This window comes from Sparus aurata, chromosome 20 (genome assembly GCF_900880675.1).
Source record: "Sparus aurata chromosome 20, fSpaAur1.1, whole genome shotgun sequence".
NCBI lineage: Eukaryota > Metazoa > Chordata > Actinopteri > Spariformes > Sparidae > Sparus > Sparus aurata.
This window is the reverse complement of record NC_044206.1, coordinates 13,572,850-13,599,116: the sequence shown is the minus strand read 5'-3', so window position 1 is coordinate 13,599,116 and position 26,267 is coordinate 13,572,850. Positions and strand designations below refer to the sequence as shown.

At 43.7% G+C, this 26,267-nt stretch overlaps 1 protein-coding gene and 1 long non-coding RNA gene across 2 annotated transcripts; one reads left to right on the top strand and one right to left on the bottom strand.

Moving 5' to 3' along the window:
• Nucleotides 1-922: 922 nt before the first annotated feature.
• On the bottom strand, nucleotides 923-17,682 carry LOC115570796 (proline-rich protein 12-like). The gene is made up of 15 exons (XM_030399530.1): nucleotides 16,470-17,682; nucleotides 14,490-14,647; nucleotides 13,871-14,032; nucleotides 8,877-13,585; nucleotides 8,559-8,786; nucleotides 7,711-8,401; nucleotides 6,977-7,464; nucleotides 6,573-6,689; nucleotides 6,244-6,377; nucleotides 5,135-5,646; nucleotides 4,903-5,022; nucleotides 4,484-4,581; nucleotides 3,782-3,913; nucleotides 3,022-3,117; nucleotides 923-2,332 (listed from the first exon to the last, which is right to left on the bottom strand). The coding sequence occupies exons 1-15, from the start codon at nucleotides 16,550-16,552 to the stop codon at nucleotides 2,198-2,200; spliced, it is 7,863 nt and encodes a 2,620-aa protein (XP_030255390.1). The 5' UTR covers nucleotides 16,553-17,682; the 3' UTR covers nucleotides 923-2,197.
• A 3,126-nt stretch (nucleotides 17,683-20,808) lies between these two features.
• LOC115571377 (uncharacterized) lies at nucleotides 20,809-22,540 on the top strand. The gene is made up of 3 exons (XR_003981915.1): nucleotides 20,809-20,982; nucleotides 21,684-21,796; nucleotides 22,304-22,540. It is a non-coding gene; the product is annotated as an uncharacterized LOC115571377 (long non-coding RNA).
• The last annotated feature ends 3,727 nt before the right edge of the window (nucleotides 22,541-26,267 follow it).

Here is a 26,267-nt window from a genome sequence, read left to right as displayed (position 1 = left end):
GTTTGTGGTGGAGAAGTACTGTTTTGTACTTGGACGTATTAATCTTCAATATGGATTCATCTGCTGATTATCATCTCTATCAATTGACTTATTGTTTCATAAATATTATGAAGACAGTGAGAAATTAAAACGTCCATCAATCCAAAGCTAAAAATACAGAAAAACAAATTCAAATGATTAGAATAACTAAAAGGAAAAGCAGCAAATCATCACATTCGAGTGGCTGGAACCTAGGCTATGAAAGATTTTGTCACGATTCAAATAATTGCCAATTAATTTTCTCGCTTAACTGCTTGTTAAAGATGTACTTCAATAAACTGCACACACTTTTATAACAAAAAGCAATATTTATTTGGTTAAGTTGAAATGTTTCCCTCTGAAGTGTGGTGGAGTAGAAATATAAACTAGCACTTCACAAAAAGAAGATAAGTAGTATCTTAAATTTGTATTTTAAAACTTGAGTAACTATAGCTTACTTAGATTCCACCGCTGAGACATTTCAAAAGAAGTTCAGTTAACCACATATTCTTAAAATGTACTCTTCTTCTGTGGCTTTGCAAATACTGTTTTAGTTCAAAAGCTAAATGGATGCCACGTCTTCTATGCTAAAAGGCAAGTAAATTATAATTCTGCAAGTGGCAATGGAGAAAAGACTGAATGTGAACGCTCTCCTCCTTCAGCAGATGAATTTGAAAACAGCCTTCATGTGTCCAACTGCACTGACAAAAAGGTCAAACATTTATGTAAAAAAATAACAAGTAAATCACACTTTGTAATGAAGGGGGACTTGAATTCTATCTTTAGTTCCAAAACAACACCGTAATACCTGAAAAGCCTTCTGAATAAATGAGGACCAGCCAACCGTGTCCTCACACAGATGGATGCAACTGAACAACACACATAGCAGGGAAATGAAACACCATTTGTTCTTTGCAGATTTTATTTGTTTCTCAAATACAGGAGAGTTAATGTACAGAAGGACAAAGAATTTCATCAAGAACTGTACAATATTTACACGTCTTTTTTTTCCTTTTTTTATGGAAAATTAGATTGTTTTCAAAATAAGTCATAGTATGCACAAACATCAAAATGATAAAAATGAAATGACTATTTCCTCTTTAAATATTACTTATTTATACTCCTTCTTCCCACAATGGGAAATGGATAGTTTACTTATTTTTCTTTGCACCTGCATGACTGATGATTGAACTGAAGCACAACAATGTTAAGTTTCAAATAGATTTTCCCATTCTTCTCTTCTTCTTTTTTATTTTTTTTTATTATTTTTTCTTAGTTATTTTACACCCACCGTGTTGCACCCAATGTTTGTCTCGACGTCTGTTCGTTTGTATAGAGGGGAAGACGGCTTGGATATGTGGGTTACGATTGTATACCGAACCTGTGGGAAATAAAAAGGTATTTAAAATGTCAGGGCAGCGACCCAGTGCTTGTGAGAGTTTAAGTTAAAAACCTCCTCATATAAATAATAAAAATGTGTTTATATATTATCACACAGCGGACTGGGGCTGCCCTTCACATAGCACAGGATGAGAGAGATAGAAAGAGAGAGAGAGAGAGCGTTTATTATCACATTTCATGTTTCTATCCGTGGACGAGTCCATGTTCACGCTGCTCACGGCACACTCTACACGCAGTTTTTTTAAAAAGCATTCTCACCCTCTTCCACTCTTTTCAAAAGCCAACAGCTGATGTTAGTCTTCAAAAAAATAATTTATGTAAAAACTAAGTGGTAATAGTTTCTCTTTGAACTATTGTCTTTATGACACACAGTTAACAAGATGTCAGTGGCTCCTCCTTCTCCTCCGTTGACTTGGCGTTACGGCTCCTCCTCTTTTTGTCCCTTCTGCCTCGCGTTGCTCCCTTTTCGCCGGCGGTCAATTCCCTCTTGACCCACCGAGCGACCCCTGAACAGGTGGGGGTCCCTTCCTTCTTACAAAGTACGACATGTCTTTAGTCATTGATCAACAACAAGAAAAAGAACAAGAGGCCAGTGTCCGAGGTCACATGAACAGACCCCCTTGTGTTCGTCAAGGGCCTCAAAAATTCATCCTCAGATCTTAGAGATTTGAAGAGGGTTGGGGGGGCTGTACAGTAGGATCCATCTCTGTCCATTTTTTGTATTTTCTTTTTTAAAATCCTCTCGCTTTAATTCATTTCCATCTCTCCTGTTTTTGCCTCAGGCTTTGGTGCTGAGTGTGAGCAGCTCGATGAAGGAGCCGAAGAGGGTGTCCAGCCAGCTCTGGTTGGCCATGCACTGCTGCACCACTTCCTCTTGGCCCGGGTCCTCAGCTGCCTGCTCAATGGTGTTGGTCTGAAAAAGTGGGACGGAAACACAGACAACTGTGATGCCAAGACTCAATTGAGGAGAAGAAGAAAGCATATACAAGCTGGCTGTGTGAAGTCTATCTAACAGCGTATATTTCAGTAGCTTCATGCCAAAGCGCTACATTTTCTAGCATGTTTGTACTGACAGAACAAGCTCTAAAATGAAAATATCTTGGCATTAAACTTGTCGAAGGGCCCGTGTCCACATAACATTATTTTCTGAGCGCCAACGTCCCTTTTCAATTGGTTCAATTGCTTCAACTTAAAAATCTCAGAGCTTTTCAGGAAGGTACTTGTGTCACCACGGTATCTCTTTTTCAGGAATCTAATCACATATTAAATGGGCTGGGACTTGTCACCCATCACCATGGTAACCAAAAGAAGCAGGAGAAGCTTGTTCTGGCCATCACAGTCCATCTTGAGCTTTATCAGACAGAAAGAACCGCAGTATTATACAGTATAGAGAGAAAAAAGGCTGTTGTGAGAGGTCGGCCATACACTGAAGTTTGGTGGTGAGTGTCAACTGTGTAGTCAACCCTCTGTTGCCATGGTGTCAGCTAATGTCAATCAAAATCAATGTGCAGCGTTGCCAGTGCTTTTCTGGTAGAGAGACATTAGGTGGACATGAGCCCAAACATGACTGAAGCGTTAAAATGCTAGAAATGTGCTGCTTACCTCTTTCTTGCACTGTAAGAAGGTGTGGTATTTATAGTGATGCAGGGAGTGGTAGAGACTGTAGATCCGATATGTATCGGCTGACAGTTTAAGGTCCTAAAAAGAAAAAAGAATCACATTAAGATACTCAACTCAACTTTATTTATAAAGCGCTTTAAGCAGCCATAGCAGATACAATCAGTTTTTAAAAAACAAAGCTGCAGTGAATAGTAATCTTGCAGTTCTGTGTAAGAAAGAGTTAAAGTGGAGCAGGTTTGGAAACCTGCAGCGGGTGTTAGAGGGGAAGCTGGGACCGCTTTACCCTCTCAGACCCTCATTGTCATCTGTCACCAGCCCTACACTGTCAATGAGCTTTTTACAAGTAATGGCTACATTGGGCGGCGTTTAGCTCAGTTGGTAGAGCGCGCGTCCCATGTGCCGAGGCTCTGCAGCGGACCTGGGTTCGACTCCCGGCCCGGCCCCCTTTGCTGCGTGTCACTCCCCCTCTCTCTCCCCTGTTTCCTGTCACATCTTCAGCTGTACTATCAATAAAAAAATACTTAAAAAAAAAAGTAATGGTTACATTTACTGATGGTTTCTGTGTCATCCAGAAACCAGAAAGGATCACCTGATTATAGAATACAATCTCTCATGATGGTCCACAATGTGTTTAAATATTTGACATCTCAAATAAAAAATATATATATATGAGAAAAGGATATTTTCACTGCAGTCACTTCTAAATACATGTACACTACCCAAGTCTCACACACACTCCTACCTGTGGTTTAGGCAGGGACTTTTTGACTCTGTTGAGGGTCTTGCGGTTGTAAGCATCCCCGCTTAGCCGCACCCTCACCACTCCTGTGTCCAGGGGGTCTACAATAATCTGTGGGTACGCATGCAGGACCTCCTGTCGGGAGAGAGGCAGAAAAAGGAGGGTACAAATCAGAAGCTGACACAGGGAATGATCCGAGAAAAAAAGGGGGGAAAAAAACAAACAACAAAAATGCTTGTGTAAGTGATTATTTTCATTACCATCAAATCTGTTCCCATTTTTTTTTTAATAATCATCTAGCATATAAAACTTAATGTGAACTGAATATACAATGACATGAAATACCAAATTAAAAAGTAGCTAAAAAAGGCAGCTGGAAACAGCAAACATTCGACATTTGTTGTAAATCAACTTTCTGTTTCAAGCCTAATTAATTTGTTTCAGAGCTGGAATCCATTTCAGTAATGATACAGCTTATAAATGAGACCAGCATTGTTCTTACTAGGCGCCACCAGGCCATTTAACAGTGGATTGGTTTCCTGCTCCACATACAGCAGTACAGAATACAGAATATAAAAAAGCAGTTCCAGTTTTAATGAAAAAACACAGTGAAGTGAAAACAAAAACTGACAGAAATCAGAAAATCAAAGATGTTACTTCAGTCCGGGACGGAGAGGGGGACACAGTACATTCAGGACAGATTACCTGGTGCTGAGAGCTCATGCTGATTCTCCTCAGCAGCCTCCTCTTCTGTTCGCTGATGATGCTGTCAATCTTCCTCATCGGTGGGAGGTAAAGCTCATCTGGTGGCCAATCAAGGTAGAAGAAGTTTCATTAGTCATCATTCATGTAGCTGCCAATCATTTTAATACCAGCAGCAGATGCAAAGCGGCTCTCACTGGCTCACTGGGGGCTTCCCCTCGGTCCGTCACACCTTGTTTATTTCGATTTTAAACGCCATTCAAATATTTATCTAAATATGCTACAGTATTCTACAGAATTGCCTTGCTACCTGGCAGCTTCTGCTCGTCATTGGTGGTAATGTTTGTTCAATCTGGCCTATGCCTTGGGCTTTGACGTATAGTCAAAGCCCAAGCAGTGTGTGCATGTTTGCTGGTCCTCACCGTCTGTGTCCTCCAGAGCTTGGATCATGTCGGGGTCCAGCGCTGTGCTGACCAGCATCTCCACGTAGCTCCTGAACATCTCCCTCATGGCACGGTTGTTCACTCCACCTTTCACTGGCACTGAGTGGACAAAACTTTGACTTTAATAACAGCATGACATAAATAGCAACTGTATTGTTATTTCCTCCTAAACTCCCTTTAAATTACTAAAAGAATCAAAATGGCATCTCACTTTCGTTCTCACTAGCTGCCTCCTCTGATGAGTCCGAGTCAGATGATGAAGGTATCTCCTTCAGCCACTTCTTCCTCTTCTTGGGCGGTGGCTCCGCCTTCACTTTGGCCGGTTTGGACTTGGGTGGGCGCTCAGCCTTCTCCTTCTCCTTCCTCTCCACCGCTTTCTTCTCCTCCTTCGCTCTGCCTCGTTCTGCTGCTGCTGCAGCACGTTTCTCCACTTTCTCCTGCTGCAGCTGCACTCGCTTCTCCTTCTCCCTATCCTTCTCTCTCTCCTTTTCCCTCTCTTTCTCCGGCTCCCTCTCTTTCTCCTTCTCCTTCTCCCTGGCCTTGAGCACAGCTGTTGGAGCCTCCTTCTTCTCCCGTGGTTCATTTGTTGTCGTCGTGGTTGCCGATCTTGTTTTCTCCCTCTGTTCGCGCTGCACTGGTGGAGCGACTCGCTCCTCTTTCTCGACTACTCTCTGTGGTGCCTGGCTGGCAGGAGGTGAAGACATTTTGGGGAGGGACTGGCGTCTGTGATGAAGACATTGTTTTAGAGATAAAAGCACTTTAATAGAACGTATCAGGGTAGTAATCTACATAAAAGATATTATCTTTTACTCTGAAGGAGCACTTCGTGGTTTTGGAAAATAAATTCAAACTCAGAATTTGAATATTTACAATATTAATGAGGTAATAATACAAACTCAGAAATATGTATCTGTGCCATAACTGCATAAACAAGCTGTTCTCAGAGGAAAATAAATGAAGATCATTCTCTTCTGATTAAGATTTATTTCTAAAAAACTACATAGTTCACCTTTAATCAAAGACAATATTCATAAGCGTTCTGGTATTCTACAATATTGTTTTTCTGTATTGTTATTGAATAAAAATACATTTTCTACAAGGGATCCATGCATGTTTGTGATACATAGGTTTGTTTAAACAGGGTCCATTCAACACACTTTGTGTGACATAACAGATACCCTACTTGTGCCCACATAGTGGTGGCTTCATATTAGGGGCTCCTGGCACTCCCTGATCTGGGTAAAGTGATTTTATCCAAACTAAGTGTAGCAAGCATTGATTCAATATGAATAGAATTTTTGTAATGGCAAATACAGGTACCTGAGAGCAGGTGCAGCTCTGCGCCATGGTCTCCGAGAGCAGACTCTGACATAGTCCTTCTTGTTGACATTCTCCAGAAACTTGACATAGATTCGCTGGTATCGCCTCTTGGCATCTCCGAAGTATCCAAGATACTGGGCCAGAAACAGGGTATACAGATTTAATCAGCCACAACGTTCAGTGTTATTAATATAGTCTGGATGCATATTACATCATATACTACAGTATTTTTATTATATGTGATGACGCAGCTGAGACAGTGTAAAGAGTCCAAATAAACGTGACTCTTCAGGTGTGGTTGGATCACTGGAGACTTGGGGGGAACTCACGTTGCTCGTGGCACAGAACTGTCTCTGTCCATCTTTGATCTCTGGGCTGAACTTCTGCAGCAGCGCTTTTTGCACCCTCCAGATGGGTGGAGGCTCACGTCCCGTCTGCAGGGCCAGCTGTGCCCAAACAAACACACAGGTTAGCTTCTGTAACTCGGCAGCTACTGAAGAAATCACATTTCAACTAATTTTACTTATTGAAAAAGACGACTCAGGCCTCAAGCTTTTAACAATCATGTACTTATTTTTAGCCTATTTGACACCTACATATCAGCCTAATGATTTTGTAAAAATAATTTATTCGGTTTGTTGCTTCTCCACATCTATTTTTGGCCTAACAAAGTACTTTGTGATTGTCAACAACACACACACACACACACACACACACACACACTCATAAATACCTTCAGAGTTCGAATGTCTTCCACCCGCACCACAAACTCGTCCCGTTCTCTGAAGATGCCCTCCCCTCCGCTCTCACTCTCATCCTCCTCACTCTCTCCTGCTATGGCAGCATCTTCTTGCTTCTGGGCGAGGTGTAGCGAGGTGATCTTAGGAGCTGGGGGCTCTTCAGGAGAAGCGGGGGACTCTGGTGATGGCATAGGTGACTCCTTCTGAGCTGAAGATGGGGGAGGAGGGGAAGCCGGAGGAGGCGGAGTTGCTGGCTGAGGGAGAGTAGCGGGCGGCGGAGGTGGTGGAGATGGGGATGCGGGAGCGATGGGGCTCGGAGGCTGAGAATCCTCCTGTTGCTCTTCTGGCGGAGGTAGGGGTGAGGGGAGGGAGAGGGGAGGGAGGGGTGAGTGAGTAGGAGTGGATGAGGATGAGGCAGGAGATGGAGGAGCGGAGGGGGGTTCAGGAGTTGCTGGCGCTGGAGGAATCTCGGTGAGGGGAGCTGAAAGAAAGAGGAAAGATTACGGTTACGGTCGACTTTAAAAATCAATTTAAAACAATGTCAAAACAGGAAAAAAAAAATCAAATATGTTTTTAAGAAATAGAATGGGATATTTTACAAGACTAAAAATAGAGCAATAGCTCAGCCCAAGGGGAAAATATTAATTTTCTTAAGCTGAGCTGCAGAAAAATCAATGTGCAAGAAAATGGGACATGAGATGAATAAAAAGCTGACTCCAAGCCTCACCATCAAGATTAGGGGCACCCAGGGTTTCCAGCTGTGGTTCTCTCTCCTCCATCATATCACTCTCTTCATCCCCTCCTGTGCTCCTCTCCTCCTCCTCAATCTCATCCTCTTTGTTCTCATCCATGTCTCCTTCTTCTGGCTGGAGGATATCGGGTTCGTTGGACTCGGGCAAGGTGTGAGGGGTGTGCATGGCAGGCTGCGGGCTAAGTGTAGGGGGCTGCAAGGTAGGAGTAAGAGGGGACTGGGTAGGCTGAGGCTGTGGAGGTGGTGGAGACAGCGGGGGCTGAATGTTCGAAGTTAGTTGAGGAGTGTCGTACAGAGCAGAAATGGCTGAAGAGATGCTCTTCTGAAGGTCCTGGTTCTTTCCGACTGAGTCCTCCTCGTCAGAGGAGAATGATGGCAACGTCTCCAAGTTCCTCTTCAGCTCATCCTCCAAGCGCTTGGGGCTGGAGCAGTTGCCCAGAGCAAGACCTCCATTTCCTTCGCTGTCCCCAAATGGAGGTGGTGGTGGTGGGGGAGGAGGTGCTGGAGACAGTGGGCGCAGACCTCCTGACTTACAGGGGGAGTTTTCACCGTTGTCAGGTTCCATTCCGGGTGAGATGTCCAAGCCTGGAGGTCTCTTTCCTGTCTTGAGGAAGTCCAAGAATGAAGCGACAAAGCCAGCCTTGGACTCAGAGTCCTTCTCATCACCCTACAAGTAATACAAAAGAGACACATTCACTCATTTCAAATACCACCACAATAATAGTGACCTCCATAACTATCATGCAATCAACTTGTATTAAATAAGCTTATATAAATGTTTTCTCTTCTAAAACATAACAAGGACATAGTCCGTTAGCTCTTACCCTGTCCTCTAGCCCCTCTTCATCCACTCCTTCACTCATCATCTGGTTTTTCTGCTTGTTCTTGTCCTGACTTCTGGTGCTGTCAGCGCTGCAGGGGGGTCCAGGACTTAAACCGAGTGAGGGAGCGGAGCCCACTGAGCCATCTGACAAAGCAGGGTCTGTGCCAGACAAAGAGTCTGTCCTCAGCAAGGCATCAGATGAGGACAGGGTACCAATTGGTAGCTTGATCTAAAACAAAGGAAAGAAAATATTAAGTTTTTCAACAATTTGCCTTAACATACATAGTGTATATATACACAGTGACTGACTGAAGCCAACCTTGAGAGGTGGAATAGGTTCATGCATCTGCTGTTGGGGCTGGTGATGGAGCTGTTGTTGCTGCTGCTGCTGATGGAGATGATGCTGGTGCATCTGATCGGGTTCCTTCCCGCTCATTTCCATGTACATATCCTCCCTCCTTCCTCCTCTACCTCTGCTTCCACGACCCCTGCCTCTACCTCGTCCCTCCACACTGAATCCCCCTCCTACTGTCGTTCCACCCATCTCCCCCATCATTCCTCGTGGAGTATAGGGCTCAGGCATCGGGCGGATGCGAGGCCTGCCTCTTGGCCGAGGGGGACCCTCTCTCTTGGGTCTTGTGGGCTTTCGGCCCCTCTTCTTGGGTCCATCCTGAGGCATAAGAGAATGTGAGCCCATAGAGGAGTATCCTGAGGAGTGGTAGAAGTCAATGTCACCCATTAAAGGGCTGAGAGAGCCACTTCCTCCTCCTCCCTTCCTGCAGCTGGACACCAAGTCTGGCAAAAGGTCTGGGAGCCTCCGGCTGTTCAGCCGGATGTCAGCTGGTTGGTCTGCCTTATCCTCGTCATCTTCAAACTCATATTCTTGAGCATAACTTTTCTTAGGCAGTGTGTTGGGGTCTCTGCGCTCCTTTAACAGGTGGAAAGAGCTGGATTTCAGGAGCTTCTTGGGACGTGATGAGCAGAAAATGGGAGATTGGAGGCCTATAGAACCGGCTCCTGCGCCAGTCCCTCCAGGCCCAGATGACATTTTAGCTCCAGCATTGTTGGGACCAGCAGTATTTGCGCCCATACCCATAGCCGGGGCCTGGGACTGGATCAATCCGAGCTGTTCTGTGTTGACAGTGGAAGGGAGCTCGTGCGTCTTAAGGGAGTCTAGATCCAGTGTCATGGTGTTGTTGCTGGGTTCCTCCAGGCCATGACAGTATGGTTCATAACCCTGATCTCCACCATGGTGGCCCATCATGTCATAGCTAGCTCCACTACTTCCTCCCGCTCCACCTGCACCCTGTCCGGCTTTCATTGAATCCATTCCCTCTTGCCCAGTGTGGCTTTCATTCATCTCCTCTTGCCCTGGGCCTGCACCTCCAGCACAGCTCGACTTGTAGTCCTCTGCGCAAAACATGTCTTCCATTCCTGGAAAAAAGGATCGGTCCTCATCCTGAAGGAGGGAGTCCGGAAAGCAGATGGAAGTCAGGGGTACAAAGCGGTTACTTTGTTGATTCTGGTCTGCTTTCTCCACTGGGCTGACTGTGTCAAACTGGTGCTGCTCCGAGCGCTGTTGGTCCAGCTGGCTCTGCTGAGGGGTGAGCTGGGATGAGAGAGGCTGCTGTGGGTCAGGCTGAGGCTGGGAGTGGGCTGAGGCAGAAGGTGGGGGTATGTGGTGGGGGTGGGGTTGGGAGTGAGGGTGATGAGGGTGGGTTTGTTGGTGTTGAGAGCCAGGGTGCTGTTGTTGCTGCTGCGGGTGGTGTTGTGAAAGATGGTGCATGTGAGAGGGGGTAGATAAGCCAATATCAGGCTCAGAGAGGAAGGAGTGAAGTTCAGAGGCCGAGTGGTGGTGGGATGGGTGCTGCCTCTGCTGCTCTTGCTGCTGTTGTCTGTGGCGCTCACTGCCACCTCCACTCCTCCCCCCGCTGCCAGCTCCACCACGTCTGTCTTCTGCAACAGCTACGTCTGTGCTGGAGGTCTGCGAAAGGGAGCGCTCCAGCATGTCCAAGGAAGACACCACTGAGCTTTGTTTGACCTGGCTCTGCTCGTGCTGATGTGGAGGGGGGCCGTGGTTGTAGTGAGCGGCTGCCACCTCCAATGCTTGGGACTGGAGTTGAAGCTGGAGCTGGGACTGGGACTGCGACTGAGACTGATGCTTACTTGAGCCAAGTGCCCCACCAGCACTTTCCATTACAGCCTGCTGTTGGCTAATAGAGTGCTGCTGTTGGGGATGAGAGTCCATTTTATGGTGCTGTGGATGTTGTGGATGAGAATCAATTTTGTGGTGCTGTTGGTGCTGATGGGAGTCCATCTTCTGGTGCTGTTGATGCTGAGGATGGGCGTCCATTTTTGGGTGTTGCTGATGTGGTTGGTGGGAGTCCATTTTGTGATGCTGTGGGTGTTGCCGATGGGAGTCCATCTTGTGGTGCTGTTGGTGGGGTTCCAGTTTGTTGCGGGTGGTGTGGGAGAGCACTGACTGGAGCAGGTGTGGCGGCTGACGGGTCTGATCGGTAGGAGAGTCCATGAGGGAGGCAGTAGCCTGAGACTGAGAGTGCTGCTGCTGGACTTCCGGTGTTTTCCGAGGATAAGGGATTTCAGCTCGCTCCTGTGGCTTCTTTTGGAGCTCCATTTGGGTGTGGGATGGTATCTGAGCATGTGAGGACACATGTTGACTGTGTGAGGAGTGTTGAGGAGCAAGGGAGTGCTGGGTGTATGGATCACCTCTCCCATAGTGGACCACTGAACCTAGGTTGTCATGGTGATGGAGGTGGGAGTGCACTTGTTCAGCGCTGCCTCTCCCTCCACTGCTCCTGCTGCTTCCAACAGCCCTCTCATTCCTTTGCTGCTGCTGTTGATGATGGTGTTGCTGATGTTGCTGTTGTTGTTTCTTTAGTGACATCTCCAACTGGTTTTCCAGCCCCGAGATGGACCCTCCAGACCCTGCATTACCTACTCCAGCAGTGGTTGTGGCGCTGTGGGTACGTATGACACTCTGGGGGTGGTACCTCTCCTCAGAGGTCTTACCCATGTCATAGCTCAGCCCTTTGCCTGAATCTGTGCTTGGGGGCACTGACTGGGGCTGAGGCTGTGTTTGTTGGGACGTTTGTTGGGGTTGTTGTTGAGGATGGTGATGAGCAGCCTGGGGACCAGGACTTGCTTGGGCTTGCAGCAAGTGCTGGATCAAGAACTCATCGTCGTCATCTACTTCCTCTTGGGATCTTTGAGAGCCCACCCCGAGCATAGAAGCATCCGCCTTTGTTTTGGAGGAGGCGGAATGATAGGGCTGAGGTTGGGAGCTGGGGCCTCTAGTGTCGGGGTAGCCCTGTGGGGAGGCAAGGAAGGTTGGGGAGAGAACTGAGGAGATGTATTTATTTGATCCTGCGCCCCCTGGAGACTGTGTGGGGCAGGTGGGTACTGGGGAATGCAACCCTGGACGGATGATGCCTGAGTTGCCTGATGGTGAGGGGCTAGAGTCTGGAATATGATAAGACCCTCCACCACTTCCACCTCCACCTCTTTCATTGGTCATACCATTTCCCGCTCCTCCTCCTGATGCAGAGTTTCCACTTCCTCCACCACTATTGCTTCCTCCCCCAGATGCTCCACTACCTGAAGAACCACTTGACCTTAAAAGGGCAGGTGAGTGACCTGGGGCTCCATAACCCAGCGATGGGCTTCCAGCTCCACCCAGAGAGGATGGAAGTGACCCATAAGCAGAGTCAGCTCCATATATATCAGTCGAGTATGACTGGCTTCGCCCTCCTAAACTGCCATAGCCTTTCCCACCTGTACCTGAGCTCAAGTCTTGGGCTTGTGGTGAGCTGAAGCCTCCGTATGACTGAGCCAGGTGGGAAGTAGGGGGCTGGTTAGGGGAATATGACTGTGTCTGTTGTTGGGGTGGGGTCTGACCAGTAAGAGCTGAGGTGGGGGTCTTCACTGGGGGCACAGGAGAACCATAGCCTGAGAGGCAGGATTTAGGGAGAGACTGGGGGGCTGAGCTGGAGGTGGCAGGTGGCTGCTGCTGAGGGGCCTGGGGAGGGGGGGCTGGCTGAGGGGGTGGCTGCTGCCTTGAAGGTGCTGCGCTGGAGCTGGAGGTGGGGATTGAGTTGGAAGGATGAGCCCCAGAGGTGGCAGAAGAAGAGGAGGAGGAAGAGGAGGTAGAGGATGCAGAGGGGGGTGTGTGAGGAGTTCTTGAGGATGATGCAGAACTGGCAGAGGAATAGCCACTGCTGGAGCTGCTTTTGGTACCTTTCCCAGCTGAGGAAGAAGACGAGGAGGAGGAGGAGGAAGAATAGGGAGGCTGGATGATTGGCCGATACTGCTCAGTGCGAGAGGGGGGCTTGTGGTCAGATGAGGGGCTCTGGTCGCCCAGTGGGCTGCAGGAAAGACCAGCATGCCTGTGGTGAGTGGCAATCTGCTGGTACCCCGCTCCACCACAGCTGAGATAGTGCTGAAGGGAGTGGGCTGCAGACGATGAGAGCTGTGACTGAGCTGGCGTTGGCCGCTGGTAGTGCTTGATAACGCTGTCCTGCCGGGGCACAGCCCTTTCCTGAGCCGAATTGGATTGGGACTGGGATTGAGGTTGGGGCTGAGCTGAGGAAAACACTGATGCATTGTACAGCTGAGACGACTGGTCCTGGAGCTGTGATGACAGCAGGTTGAACTGGTGCGACTGCAGGTGCCTGGCAGAGGACGCCTGGGCTGATGTGGCACTGGTGGGATCCTGGCTACCCCTATAGGCAGCTGCCGCAGCACCCTGCGAGGACAGGAGTCTATCAAAACCCAGGCTGGACTGTGAAGGGGCTTTGATGTGTAGTAGGGGGTCATGTGGGGAGAGCAGGCCATTGGATGTGGGACTGAAAGTGGGCGTGTCCTGGAGGGAAAGTGAGGCCGCAGGGAAAGAGCGGCTGGAGAAGGATGCTGGATGCTGATAGGCTGAGAGAGCTGAGGAGGAGGGGAAGGAGCCAGAGCCAGGAAGAGCTCCAGAGATGAATAGTTCAGGAGGAGCAGGTGTGTGCATCGCTGTTAGGAAGAGAAAGAAATATTTAAAAAATTAACATGTATCCATCAAGATGTTATTTAAACTACTAAATAACAATAACAGTAATGATAATTTTAAAAAGTATTCTTAGTTTAAAGTACTGACAAGTCCAGTAAAATCCTTCAATTTTATATGAAAATGCTATAATATAGCAACGCCATCTGAATAATAATGCAGCCAAACATTTGGAGGTTCTTTAAATGTCATATTGACTGTCTGGCCTGTTTGAATGTCAACACATGAGGGAAGATCTAACACAGCCCCACCTGTCTGCCAGGATGGCGTGCGGAACTGGGAGAGTAGGGAGGAGGCGGAGGGTGGAGGCTGGGGACCCCGGGACTCCAGGGCTGAGATCAGATTCATGACGGAGGCATCAGGGGCAGAGGGGCTTGCATGGTGTAGGCCAGTGTCAAAGAGCCCTGACAGACCTTAGAGAAGGAAAGAGAGAGCAATGAAAAATGATTAATTGATTAAGAATGCAAATATTAAAAGCTTCTAGCAGAGATGTGGATGAATTCTTAAGACACAGAATAAAGTATTTTAGGATGTAGTTTAATCTGAACAAGAGTTGATGAGTTTATTTGATAAGCCTGCGCTCACACATATAAATTTGATTCAGGATATCAGTAGTTCTAAGTGCATCTACAAGCAGATCGACCTTTGTTGCTTAAACATCCCCTAAGATATCAGAGAACTGTGTAAGACTGAATGCTGTGGCTTTTTTATGAAATCACGGTTTAACATCCAGGGCGCTCAACTCAATTGAGCTTTAATGTGCACATTTTTCAATGACAATAACCTACCGGGACCTGCAAGGAGAGACACAATAATTCATTGCTGGGGCCCCTTATGGTGGTGACATGGAAGGTATGACATTTATCTCACCCAAACTCCGTCCAGCTGCTCCCCAAGCCCCGCCTTGGCCAGAGCTCCCTGGGTGGTGATTGGTGGCATAGCCCTGCAGAGGGTGTGGGGTGGCGTAGGCTTGTCGGTGAAGGAGCTCAGACTCAGGGTGGGATGATCTGGAACTCCCATATACAAGACTATGGAGGAAGGGGAGTTGGGGGGGGGGGGGGGAGATTGTGAAGTGTAATTAATTTCAGAGTACATTTACATAAACTGTTCCCAAAATGTGACCCTTGAGAAAAGACTGTCTGGTCTCAGGTCATTTTTTAAAATACAGAAAATGTGGCATGCACGTAAATTGTTCTTTAATTAAAAATCAACACATCAGATGTCAACTTAAAGCTGTGTTAGTTCTGGATCCATAAGCAACTTCTGAATGATCAACCACGTGAACCAAAATCCCTGATGAGTCCAATTCATATTTGAGAAATCTCCAGAAAAATATCAATCAATCAATCAATCAAGCATTATAACAGTAGATGCAAATCTGTCAAAGCAGCAGTGTAAGTGGCATTTAAAAATAATGGGATAGTTAATTTGCAATTAATATAATGGACCCACCATTACATAATTAGAACGTGTACAAATTAAATCAGTGTCTTATTCAACACTGAGGATTTTCCAGTTGCAGAAATCTGCTTCACCAAAGACAGACGAAATGCGTGGCTGGCTGGCCAGATAACATGCTAGCCCTTTTCTGTTGGTAGCACCGCCTAGCAGCGATGCACAGCAGCTCTGGTAGAAATGCAGAGACTAGGCCCGAACTGCAAGGCCAGTCTTTCACGTGTAAATAAACCATTTGTAACCAATGGGCATATTTAGGCAGGGTGAAAAACTAAACAGTTTACTCAATTTAAACCAGAGATAAACGACTCATTTGTCGGCGCCTATTTATTATGTTGATGTGGCTAACAGCTGGATGGTGCAAGTCGACGCAAATACACGCTAAGCAGCAAGCAAACACCAGCGACTAGCCGGGTTTGTTCCGCCAAATATCGCTTCCTATGAGAAAGAATGGTGGGATAGTGGCTTTAGGGTTTGTTTAGGCGGCCAAATGCGGGTCAAAATATCTTAAATATGTGGAGCTAAAGGCTACAAGAGGCAGGGATGCTTGCGTGCACAGGCCTCGGCTGACTTCCATGCAACACAGCGCTAGCTTGTAGGCTAATGTAAAGCTAAAAGACAGCGCTAAGAAGCACAGTCCAGCCAATTTTTCATCTTCTCATAAATTCACTCCGGCTTTATTTTTTTATTTTGGACAACCTGCAAATTTTATAAGTTCGACGCTGTGTTTAAAAGCTTAGCCATGACTTAATTATGCAAATTAATCTAAATCATCCAAGAACCCACCACCAATTATCTAGATCACGCTTGGATAAAATGTATTAGAAATCTCAGTTGAGGCTACAGCAGCACCTTCACCTCGAGATTTTCTTCATTTGCAATTTTATTTGCAGCCACCCGATTAATAAACGGTGTCATTAAATGCATCTCCCCGGTTAATATGCATCAGTTCATCTTGTTGATGTCTGTCAGGGGGGCTGCTGGGAGAGCTTTGCTGCGTCTGCACTCCTCGCAGCTCCTATCAATCCAGTGGATTTATCTATCAGGGTCTGTGTCCAGGCCTGCACACGGGGAACAATAATTCCTATGGATGCTCCAGACATACCCCCACCTCCAACCCGCCAGGTCCACCTAAAAACCCACGTCTGTCAATCACACAATTCATATCCCCAACCTTTCCTTTCTCCACCCCGCCCACCCCCACGACACGCACACGGCTCCGATCCTGTTTATAATATTATTACTATGCAACTGTTTTGGATGACAATGCACTACACATTATGGCAGGGCATGCTACTATAAATGAACCCGATGGCGACAATTTGTTTACATGGGCCACACCGTGTCTTGCAAAGTACCAGTGATGCATGCACATTGTCTGAATCCAATGCATACCTTGCTTTTGCCGATCGCTCGTAACTCCATCCTGCTCCTGCGCCCAAATCGCCGAATCCTGTTCCCGGGTAATTTCTATCCATTTATGTGGCGTACAATGTGTGCGATGAGGACAAAAGCGACGAGAACGTCGCAGAGCAGATATACGGAAAAAAAATCCAGTCTTTTCCCGTTGTCGGTTTCAGGCTATTTTCCCCGGTTTCATAAGCAAGTCCTCAGGAGTGGAAAACAGCATATTGAAAGAGAAATGGAGGGGAGGAGGAGAAAGCTGGATGAAAAAAGAGGGGGGTCTACGGGGTTATAATCCAACCACCTCCAAAAAAACCAGTCTTCCTCCTTTTCCTTTCACATTTATCATTTCCACGAATGCAGATTAAGTCCAAAATCAGCCTCGGTCATGATGAAGATGCCGCGGATTCGGCCGGTGATGGGGCGAATTGCTGATAAACATTTGATTTGAATGCGTCCTTTTTCACCGTCTCTCCTCCCCTTTCTTTAGGCTAGGCTCTGCTACGCTGCTAGCAACCAGAAAAAGATTGCAATCGACGGGCCACGTTGGTCACCAATCATTCCGCCATAAGACGAGCACAGAAATCCCCCAATTTCCAAAAATCTCTCTCTTTTTTTTCTTCTCACCCTCTCTCTCTCTCTTTCTCTGTGCATGCACAAAATCGTTCCCACCCTCCTCCGGAGAGGAGCAGAGCTGTGGGCTAGCAGCAGATGCTAGCTGTCACTAACGACGCATCAAAATAAAACAGGGCTGCCTTTATTTCCCCAAATGCTCGCTCCCCATTTTTTTCTGCTTTCTTCGAGCCGTTCAATGTAAAAAGCGACGACGAGTTTCCCCCCGCAGCGTTTAGAAACACAACACGAGGGCGACACAAACCGCGAATACCGACCGAGTAAGTATAAAAGAAAGCAGGCCGCGTTTTAATATTTTTTACTCATTTTCCTCCGGAGACGCCATTTTTGAAGGCGGCTGGCCGCTGGTCCGTCCTCCCTCTCCCCCTCTCTTCTGTCTCACCGCTGAGACTCGCTCACTCAGTGTCTGCGGTGACCTCCATTCACCAGCCCACAGTCTACCGACGAGCCCCGCACGCTTTTCATATTGTTGGCAAGAATAATAATGTCGACTTCATTTTACACGAACAGCAGCCAGGAACAACAACAAAAAAAAAATTAAAGTCAGCTGTTCGTACTTGAACGCTGCGATTGGCCGAGACGCGTTCGAGTGCAAAAGTATTTCCAGTAATAACCAGATTTACACAGGCCTCTAGCAGCAGCCACTTTGCAAATTCATATCCAAATCGTGCAAGGCTTTTTGTTTTTTGGAGAGACAGCAGCATTCACCTTTAGTCAGATGATACGTGATTTAAACAGGCTGCGGTTTGCATGTTATCGTCGCACCAACAGGAGGTATTTTCCCCCTGTCGATATGCCAGAAATCATTGTGTTCTTGTTTTTTCTGCTAATTGTGGTACACGGAGAACCTGTCTGCCGGAGCCCATGTGCACTTGATTTGTTCACCAGCAGATGGCACACTGGTTTTAATGATGGTTATAAAGGATGAGGGAATCGCCGATCACTGGGATCCGAGACAGAGAGATAGATGCTTGGCCCTCGCTCATATTTCACATCTTTGGTGTATTGACCAGGGTTTTCTGAGTCACTCTCTTATTAGCTCGACCATTTTACCATCGCAAAAACGTGCACGCAACGAGCTGGATACCGTGTTAGATAAGAGTTAGGGGAATCAAAACAGGGAAATATCGCTGGATGTAAACGCGACCCCCTTTGTTTACAGGTGATACTGATGCACACAGTGAAAGGGGCTTTTATTCGTCCAGATATCCATCTCTGTGTGTGTGTGTGTATGAGTGTGTATTGCCCTCTAGTGGCGAAGCTGAACTATGTCACTACCAATCTGTAAATAGCCAGTCGTGACCACATTTGATCTATTTACACTTCTGTGCTTTGTGAGGCACTGTGTCATCAGTATAAACATAGGAGGCAAAGAACCTCATGTGTTCTAATTCTACACCATCTATAACACGCACCGTGGACACATCTTTGTACCTATTTTATTATGCTGACGATAAATGTTCAACACATCTCTTGATCAGTTATTCACCTTTTCCTGTCATTCTGAATGATCTGTTTACTGTAGAGGACAAAGTGATGCAGTGGCATATCATATTCTGAGTTATACTCATTTCAAATCCATGCAAAATATAATGTGGTATATATATTTTTCATTCTTTTTTTAGGATCCATATGTATCAGTGTTTTGCATGTACCTCGCTGTTAATAATTGCGTTACAGACAGATTGGCAGATTTTTTTTAGTATTTTATTCTGATGTAACCGTATTTTTGAGCCTTCTCTGGCACAAGAATTTCCTTTGTGATAAAAAAAAAAAAAAAAGGAAAGTCAGGTCTTATATTATCTTGAATTTTCACTTTCAGTTAACGAACAAGGTCATTATTATGTTTGAAAAAAAAGAAACAGCTGCTTGTTTTTGTAAATTTGCTCAGTTGTTTGTTCTTACTCCTTTGGAGCAAAACTGGTATTGGTTTATTCTTTACAGGAACATATTGCTATCGTTTAAACACATTTGGAACCAGGAAAATGCTTCACATCATTATCCGGTTGCAATTGTTGGAAGAGGCAGGTGAAGGTAAATTTGATGTGCTGTAATGTGCACAGGATGATAAAACTGTATAATAATATGCATAATAAAATGATAAAACATTACTTTTGGTGATAAGTAATTAGGAATTGCGCTCCTTAGACTTTTCAGTAAAAAGCTGCATTTGTTAATGAACTTCTGGAGCAGATGTGTGATGAAAAACCTTCGACTGGGGGATAAGAAGTGACTCAGTGTTTACTAAACCTCCAAATGCTCAAAAACAGGATGCTTCTCAAATGCATGCTGTGTAGATGAGCGTAACTACACAGTCACTACAGGATGAGTTGGATGTGAAGAAAGAAATGAGTGCTCCTGTAAGGATTAACCTCTCTAATGCTGCCCAAATCTGCTTTTTCTTCATTTTTAAAAGCCTCGAAATTCTGTATTATTTTCAGACTATTAGTTGCTTCCCATTTTGCAGCATGTTTAATGCTAATTCAACATTTTATAGGTTAAACAAATGCTACAAGTCTCACCTCAACCTCTTAAGCCAACAGTGTTAAACAAAGTCAGGCTCCCCAGTCCCTTTTCAGGAAAAGGTCCTCCCCTGTAGTGAGTATTCTAGATGCATTATTAGGCTTTTGTAATGCATGATGCTTAGCTCAAAAGGTCAGCTATCTGCATATTCATTAGAAAGAGTGTGAAACAAAGGGCAGGAGTAAAAGAATGCAAGATTACTAAGATTATTTATGTACATGAATAGGAAAGGATGTTAGAGACAAAGATAAATCTAATAAAATAATATAGCAAGACAAGAAATGTATAGGGGCAGTATGTAGTTGTGGAGAAGAAATTCAAACTCATATTTGTAATATTTACAGTAATAATGAGGTAAAAAAAACCCAAAAAAACCAAACATAAATAAATAAACAAGCTGTTCTCAGAGCAAAATAAGGTCCCCAGAACACTGTTTGAAGCTAAAAAGGTGGCAGGGTCCACCACATGTAAACAAAGTAAAACAGTATGAAATTGTGTTGTCCTTTAAGGTCAGTTTGTTTATTCAGTCATGAAAAGGTAGGGCTTGTTATTTAGGAACACAATTATAATAGTAATAATATTCTTTCTCTTCTGATTCAAATTCCTTTCTCAAAACTAGATACAATTCTTACACATTGCACCTTTACAAGTGCAATATGTAAGAATTTTAGTTACAAACATCCCCCCCAAAATTAAATGTCACATTAAATGTGAGGAAAAAGGAGTTTTAATATTCTATCGAATAGGTACATGTTTGGTGTTGCAGAGGTATCTACTGAAGTTAGCATGCTAACCAGCAAGCCCTGCATTGTCTTTTTACAAAATACCACTCTGCGCAGTCAGTTGGGACCGCTAGCTGCACGTCTAAGGGAGCTATCTATCTAGCAGAACCCACAGTCAGCAGCAGTTAGCGGTTACTTGGAGATATGTTGTTATGGCATAAATGAATATTCTGAGTTTGTTCTATTACCTCATTAATATTGTAAATATTACAATTCAGAGTTTGATTTTCCTCTCCAAAACTACATAGTGCACCTTTAAGGAAGGATTTTGATTCAGATGTAAAGTAACGATTCATTTCCACCAGATTTCCTCTTTCAAGCTTATCATACTCAGTCAGTGTCATGTCAGGCCTCTCCCCTTCCCCCCTGCCTCCCTCTACCCCCTTCCTCCCTCCCTCCCTTACTGTCTTTCCTTCCATCTCGGTAACTAATCTTTACCCATACTTGACTGCAGCTCGTACAGCAGCACACTTTTACTAACTCCAGCCCTCCTCTGTCAAAATGCCTGACTGTAACGAAGCCGTGCCAGCACCGTGCCAGGTCATCAAAGAGGACGTTGACAAATGGTGAGTCCTGACATAAATTATGCTCAATTTTAGATGCAAAGCATTTTATTTATACATTGAATAAACATAAATTATCAAAATATTGGTCACTTATTGAGCTCTGTGTATGACATTAACATCTCATCTTCAACTTGTAAGAGCGCCTGTGGGGTCATCATTCAGTCTAATTGGAGTTCATATAGATTTCTTGTCAGTAAGTCCACTCATACAACTAAGTGTAATGACATTTACAGACAGCTCCTACAGTGACATAAATGTCGTGAGAAGCATAAATAGCCCTGAGGTTAAAAATGGTCTTCCACATGTATGACCTGCAGCAGAGGACCGGCACATTCCAGGCTGCTGGTTCATGTTACACAGAAGAAGCGACGGACATGTGGTGTGTGTGTCCACGTGCCGTGGTGATTAGTGTTAGTGGAGCTGCTGTGCAGATTACTCAACCTTAGGATCATACTTCGTCTGATGCAGATAAGAGCAGCTGTAGGGGTTTGAGTTGAAATAGTTTGATGTAATCCCTGTGATGCACATGTAGACTTAGCTTATGTCCTTTACAAAGTTTCAGGTGATGTCACTTCGACTTATTCACTTCTTTTAACCCACCTTCACTTTTACATCATGTATGTTTGCACAATTTTTACTGGAAACCTTGTTAAATGTCAAAAAAGAAAGTTTGATTTTAGAAATCTTGCTTTGTGTTTCAGTGTCAGAGAGAAGGGAGCGGAGGGCTGTAGAGATCTGATTGATGCTTTCCAGGCATGTATAAAAACCCTGTCTGAGGGATCATAATACACAAGGGAATACATCGTAATGAAATGTAAGTTTACACTAAGGACTAAACTATTGTTTTCCCCTCTTTTAAATCTTTCAAAGAAACAAAACATATAACCACACTGGGGTGTTTATCTTTTTTCTTGGCATTTTGTCACATCACTTCACTAATTTCAGTTGCAGATAACCAAGAAAGTAATTCATCTTTAGGAGATGATTACTGAGGCTTGTGCAGGATGATTTTAAACAGAATTAGACTAAAACTGAAAAAAGAAAATAAAGTAGTACATAAAGTTGTACTGTACAACAAAAGAAAATCAGATGATAAAACTAATTTGAAACAAATTCAATGAAATTACATATTGAAATGGCCCAGGTGGTTCTATTTCTTGTTTTTATTTATAAAAATCATTATAAACCATTGTTGTGAGGTAAATATACATTTGATGCTATATATTGTACTGTATCTAAATTACATATTCAGTCATAAACTCTGCATGTTATATTGCACCTCATAACTTTTCCCATATTTGATTTGTTTTTGTGTTCACAGCTTCACTTTATCAAAGTCCCCCGCTTTCCCAGCATTCCCTTCCTTGCTTATTGCACTGGACCGAACCATCTGAGAAACTGAAGGGGGGGAGCGTGTTGACACTGAGCTTCTGACACTATATTGTTCTGTTAATGTGAAACGTTATAAAGTCATTATGTACTGTACTGTGATACTGATCTATGCACTGTAAACAAATATGCACAAAAAAACTAAATAAAATCAATGAAATAAAATAAACTGTGTCCATTTAACACAGTATATATTGTTTGTTTGGTAATCATGCAGATTTTGTTATCTGGGCTGCAACTTCAGATTATTTTAAATGGTAACTCCTCCCATTTCACTCATTATAGAGAGCCGATGTAACGCCAATTCCGGTGGATTCCATGGGTCCTCATTATAGGAAAAAAATGGTATGGTACTAATTGGAGAAAGGATATCCCACTTGAATTCTGCCATAAACAACACATAAGATGTTTGTCAATTTAAAAAGATATTTTCCAGAAAGTTGCTGATTGTCTTAATCAGAGTGAAATACCAGCTAGTTTTGTGTTAAACTGATCAGTGAACCACATCGTCTGACTAAACTCGTCACCAACACCATCATAGCCGCCAGCTCGGCACTGAAAAGGTACTGAAATAGATGAAAATCACAATGAGCCTGCCCATATTGATAGCTGCAGTTATGTGAAAGAGGAGTTTGTCAGTTCTGCGAGCTGATAATCTACAGGACTAACTTGATTGCTGGCTGTGTAGCCTTTATAAATTTGTATTTAAACAGTCTTTATTTTTCATTAATTTTCTCAAGTAAAAAAAAAAAAAAAAGATTTTAGATTGACAAACATCATATGTGTAGTTCATGCCACAATTCATGTGGGATCAAAAAACGTTTTGTCTCTCTTCATTTGCTACCATACAAAGTTTTTCCAAAATAATGTTGCATGGGGCAAACTGCGAGGGGCGTGACCTCGGCTCTATATAGGATTCTCTCAGGTCTTGAGGAGGTGGTAACATTACCCACAATGCAACTTAGCCACTGGGTGACATCACTGGAGCCAATTTATCAGATTACACGCAGCTTCCTCTGGAGCCACAAAAGGCTTGACTTTTTTCGCAAATGCAGAAGTGCTCCCAAAGACCTGTAAACACACTCCGATGTGTGACATAGGTGGAGTTACCCTTTTATTGTTGATTAATCTGTTTCCAAAAGCCCATGATTCACAAAGTGCACAACTCAAAGATATTCAGTTTACCGTCATAGAGGAACAAAGAAACCAGTAAAAATGCACATTTAAGAAGCTGGGATATAGAATTCATTTAGCGATTTATTTAATAGTGAAAAAACTGCCCAATTAATTAGGCTCTAGTTATCATATGAGCAATAAATGTTATGTTCTTAAAATTATTAGATGAACTGGCTGTCTCTTCACTGCCCGAGCATAGAATGGTTGCTCTTAATGGAATTAAGGAGAGCCTGTTAATCTTTGCTTAATCCTCACATTAGTACCTGCAGCGAGCAGTCTAATGTCATTTCGCCAGTCTGAGCTCCGGCAATGACTGTAGCGTGTCTGGGAATGCACAAATGTTAGAAAGGGAACTGGAAGGAAAGTTTTTCAAGAGTTATAAGTAGAGCTGGAAGGGGGAGGTGTTTAGGAGCAAGGAATTCACACACAGGGAATTCACTCACATGGCATATGTTACAGAATAACCTCCTGTGTAATCCAAAAGGACAGGCTGGATCTTGATGCTGTCAACCGACGGAGAGGTTCAGGATCAAGCTGTGGGGAGACAACAATCCCATGAAGGAGCACAGTTAGCAGACACATTAACAATATATACTGTGTCTGAGTAACTTCATTCGGTCTGACAGAGATGTTTTGTCCTACTTTTTATTCCCCCAGCTCCTCTTGTTGCCTCTATTCTCTTATTTCAAATACTGCTTGTGGAAAAACCAAACAGGGCACGATACTTACAATTTATGAAGACTGATTTGTGTTAATCAATTTAGGTAGACCGTATTCATTATCTCCTGTAGGATGTGTCCGGTTTAGTATCAGTATTTTGATCTGAAAACACCATGTGCATCCCATCAGACGCACAAAGACCAGAAAATGGTAGGATGAGTATCTTTTCCGTTCTATTTCTGTTCCGTGGTTGGAGACAAATCCTTCTGGCTGCGTGCAAATCAACCAGCATAGGCGCAGATGAAGATGGGCTTTGGGGAATTATCCGCCCACACACAACATTTCAAACTGAGATTTTAGAGATTTTTTCAAGGCACTTTACAGATGATACATTCAAATGTCCTACTTATCCACTTAAAATATATATATATATATATATATATAAATATATATATATATACATATATATATGTATATATTTATATATATATATATATATATATATATATATATATATATATATATATATATGAATCTAGCATCTCTGCCTGATTCATTTCAAGCAGCATCCAATACTTGTTTTCTTTTTACGCTTTCCTCTCAAGATGAGGAGGTTTGATGGTCATCCTTCTTCGAGGGTTAAGAAAGAAAAAAACATGTGTTTTGTTTCCCCATACTGACTCTGGCTCTGTACTATTCAAGTGTCTCGTGAAGTCCTGACATTTACACTATATCAGCACCCTGAAACTCAAGGAGCTAATGCAACCACGATAAATCTGATTATTTAAACCTGTGTTTTTCCCCCTGTCACATTTCTTCAGTGACGACAGCCTATCAGCAAACATTAAATCTAAATGAGCACACCAATTAAAATGGAATGAGGATACTGTCAGCGGCTGGAAGTTTTGAGGTGATTGTACTTTACTTGGACAGTTTCATTTTGTTCTACTTCACAATTCTACTTTAGCTTCATCCTAGGAGGAACTCATTTAATTTTTAGCCCACTACATTAATCTGACAGCTCATTTAAATTACTTATATTATAGAGCTCCTCCAGACATTTCTTTAGCTTTAAATCATGATTTCTGTCTGATATTGTTTTTTTTTTCCACAAAAACTTCCACTTGTCTTGTTAAAATCCTAGCAAATACTATATGAATGTAGAGTGAGAATTATTATACCCTATATACTGTTGTTGCCATGGAGAGGAAAAATGCCGTGTGGCATTCAAAAGTGTTTTTCTCATTTGACCGATGACCTCACTATGTAGATCTCCCTAGGTAGTGATTGAGAAGTAGTGACTGAGTGGGTGATTTTGGAAGCCTCAGTGTATGTACACTGAAGGGTTTCAAATCACACTTGTATTTGCGATGTCACAAATCAGGCTTGTAGGTCAGCCTCTTAACTTAGATTTTCAACAAGTGCAGAGAAAATGTACACTTTCAGCTTTCAACTTACATTATTTTACACGGTCAAGCTCAAATACTAAAATAATAAGAAAGAAAGAGAAAAAAACATATTTTTGACTGGCAGGGGACTTTAATACTTTGCATACAGTACAAAATATATATAAACACCATATATAATATGATACATTTAAAAACAGATTAAACTGAGGTGTGCTGCTGCATTAAATGCTGTTCTATAAGACAATAAAAACAGTTTGTTAATATAGTATAGCAGGAGGGTCGATTCTGCTGCTTAATGATTACTTACATAGGACATTTTGCTACAAATACTTTTGTACTTCAGTTTAGGTAAAAAGATTATGAGTGCAGGTTGTTTAGTTTAATAAATGGGGATGAAAGATTAGTTAGAACCTTGAGTAAAAGTAATGATGAATGTACAAGACAAAAGTCCAGAATTCAATTTTACTTTGATTCAAATTGAATTTAAAGTACAAAAATAAAATAAACACATTAAGCATAATTGTCCCTTTCAGTGTGTTATATTTATCTAAAATATAAGTAACAAATATGGCCAATTTTGACTTAAATGTATTAAACTTATTTCTTTACTAAGAAGAACTTGTGACAGAAGTGACATGGGTAACAAAAATT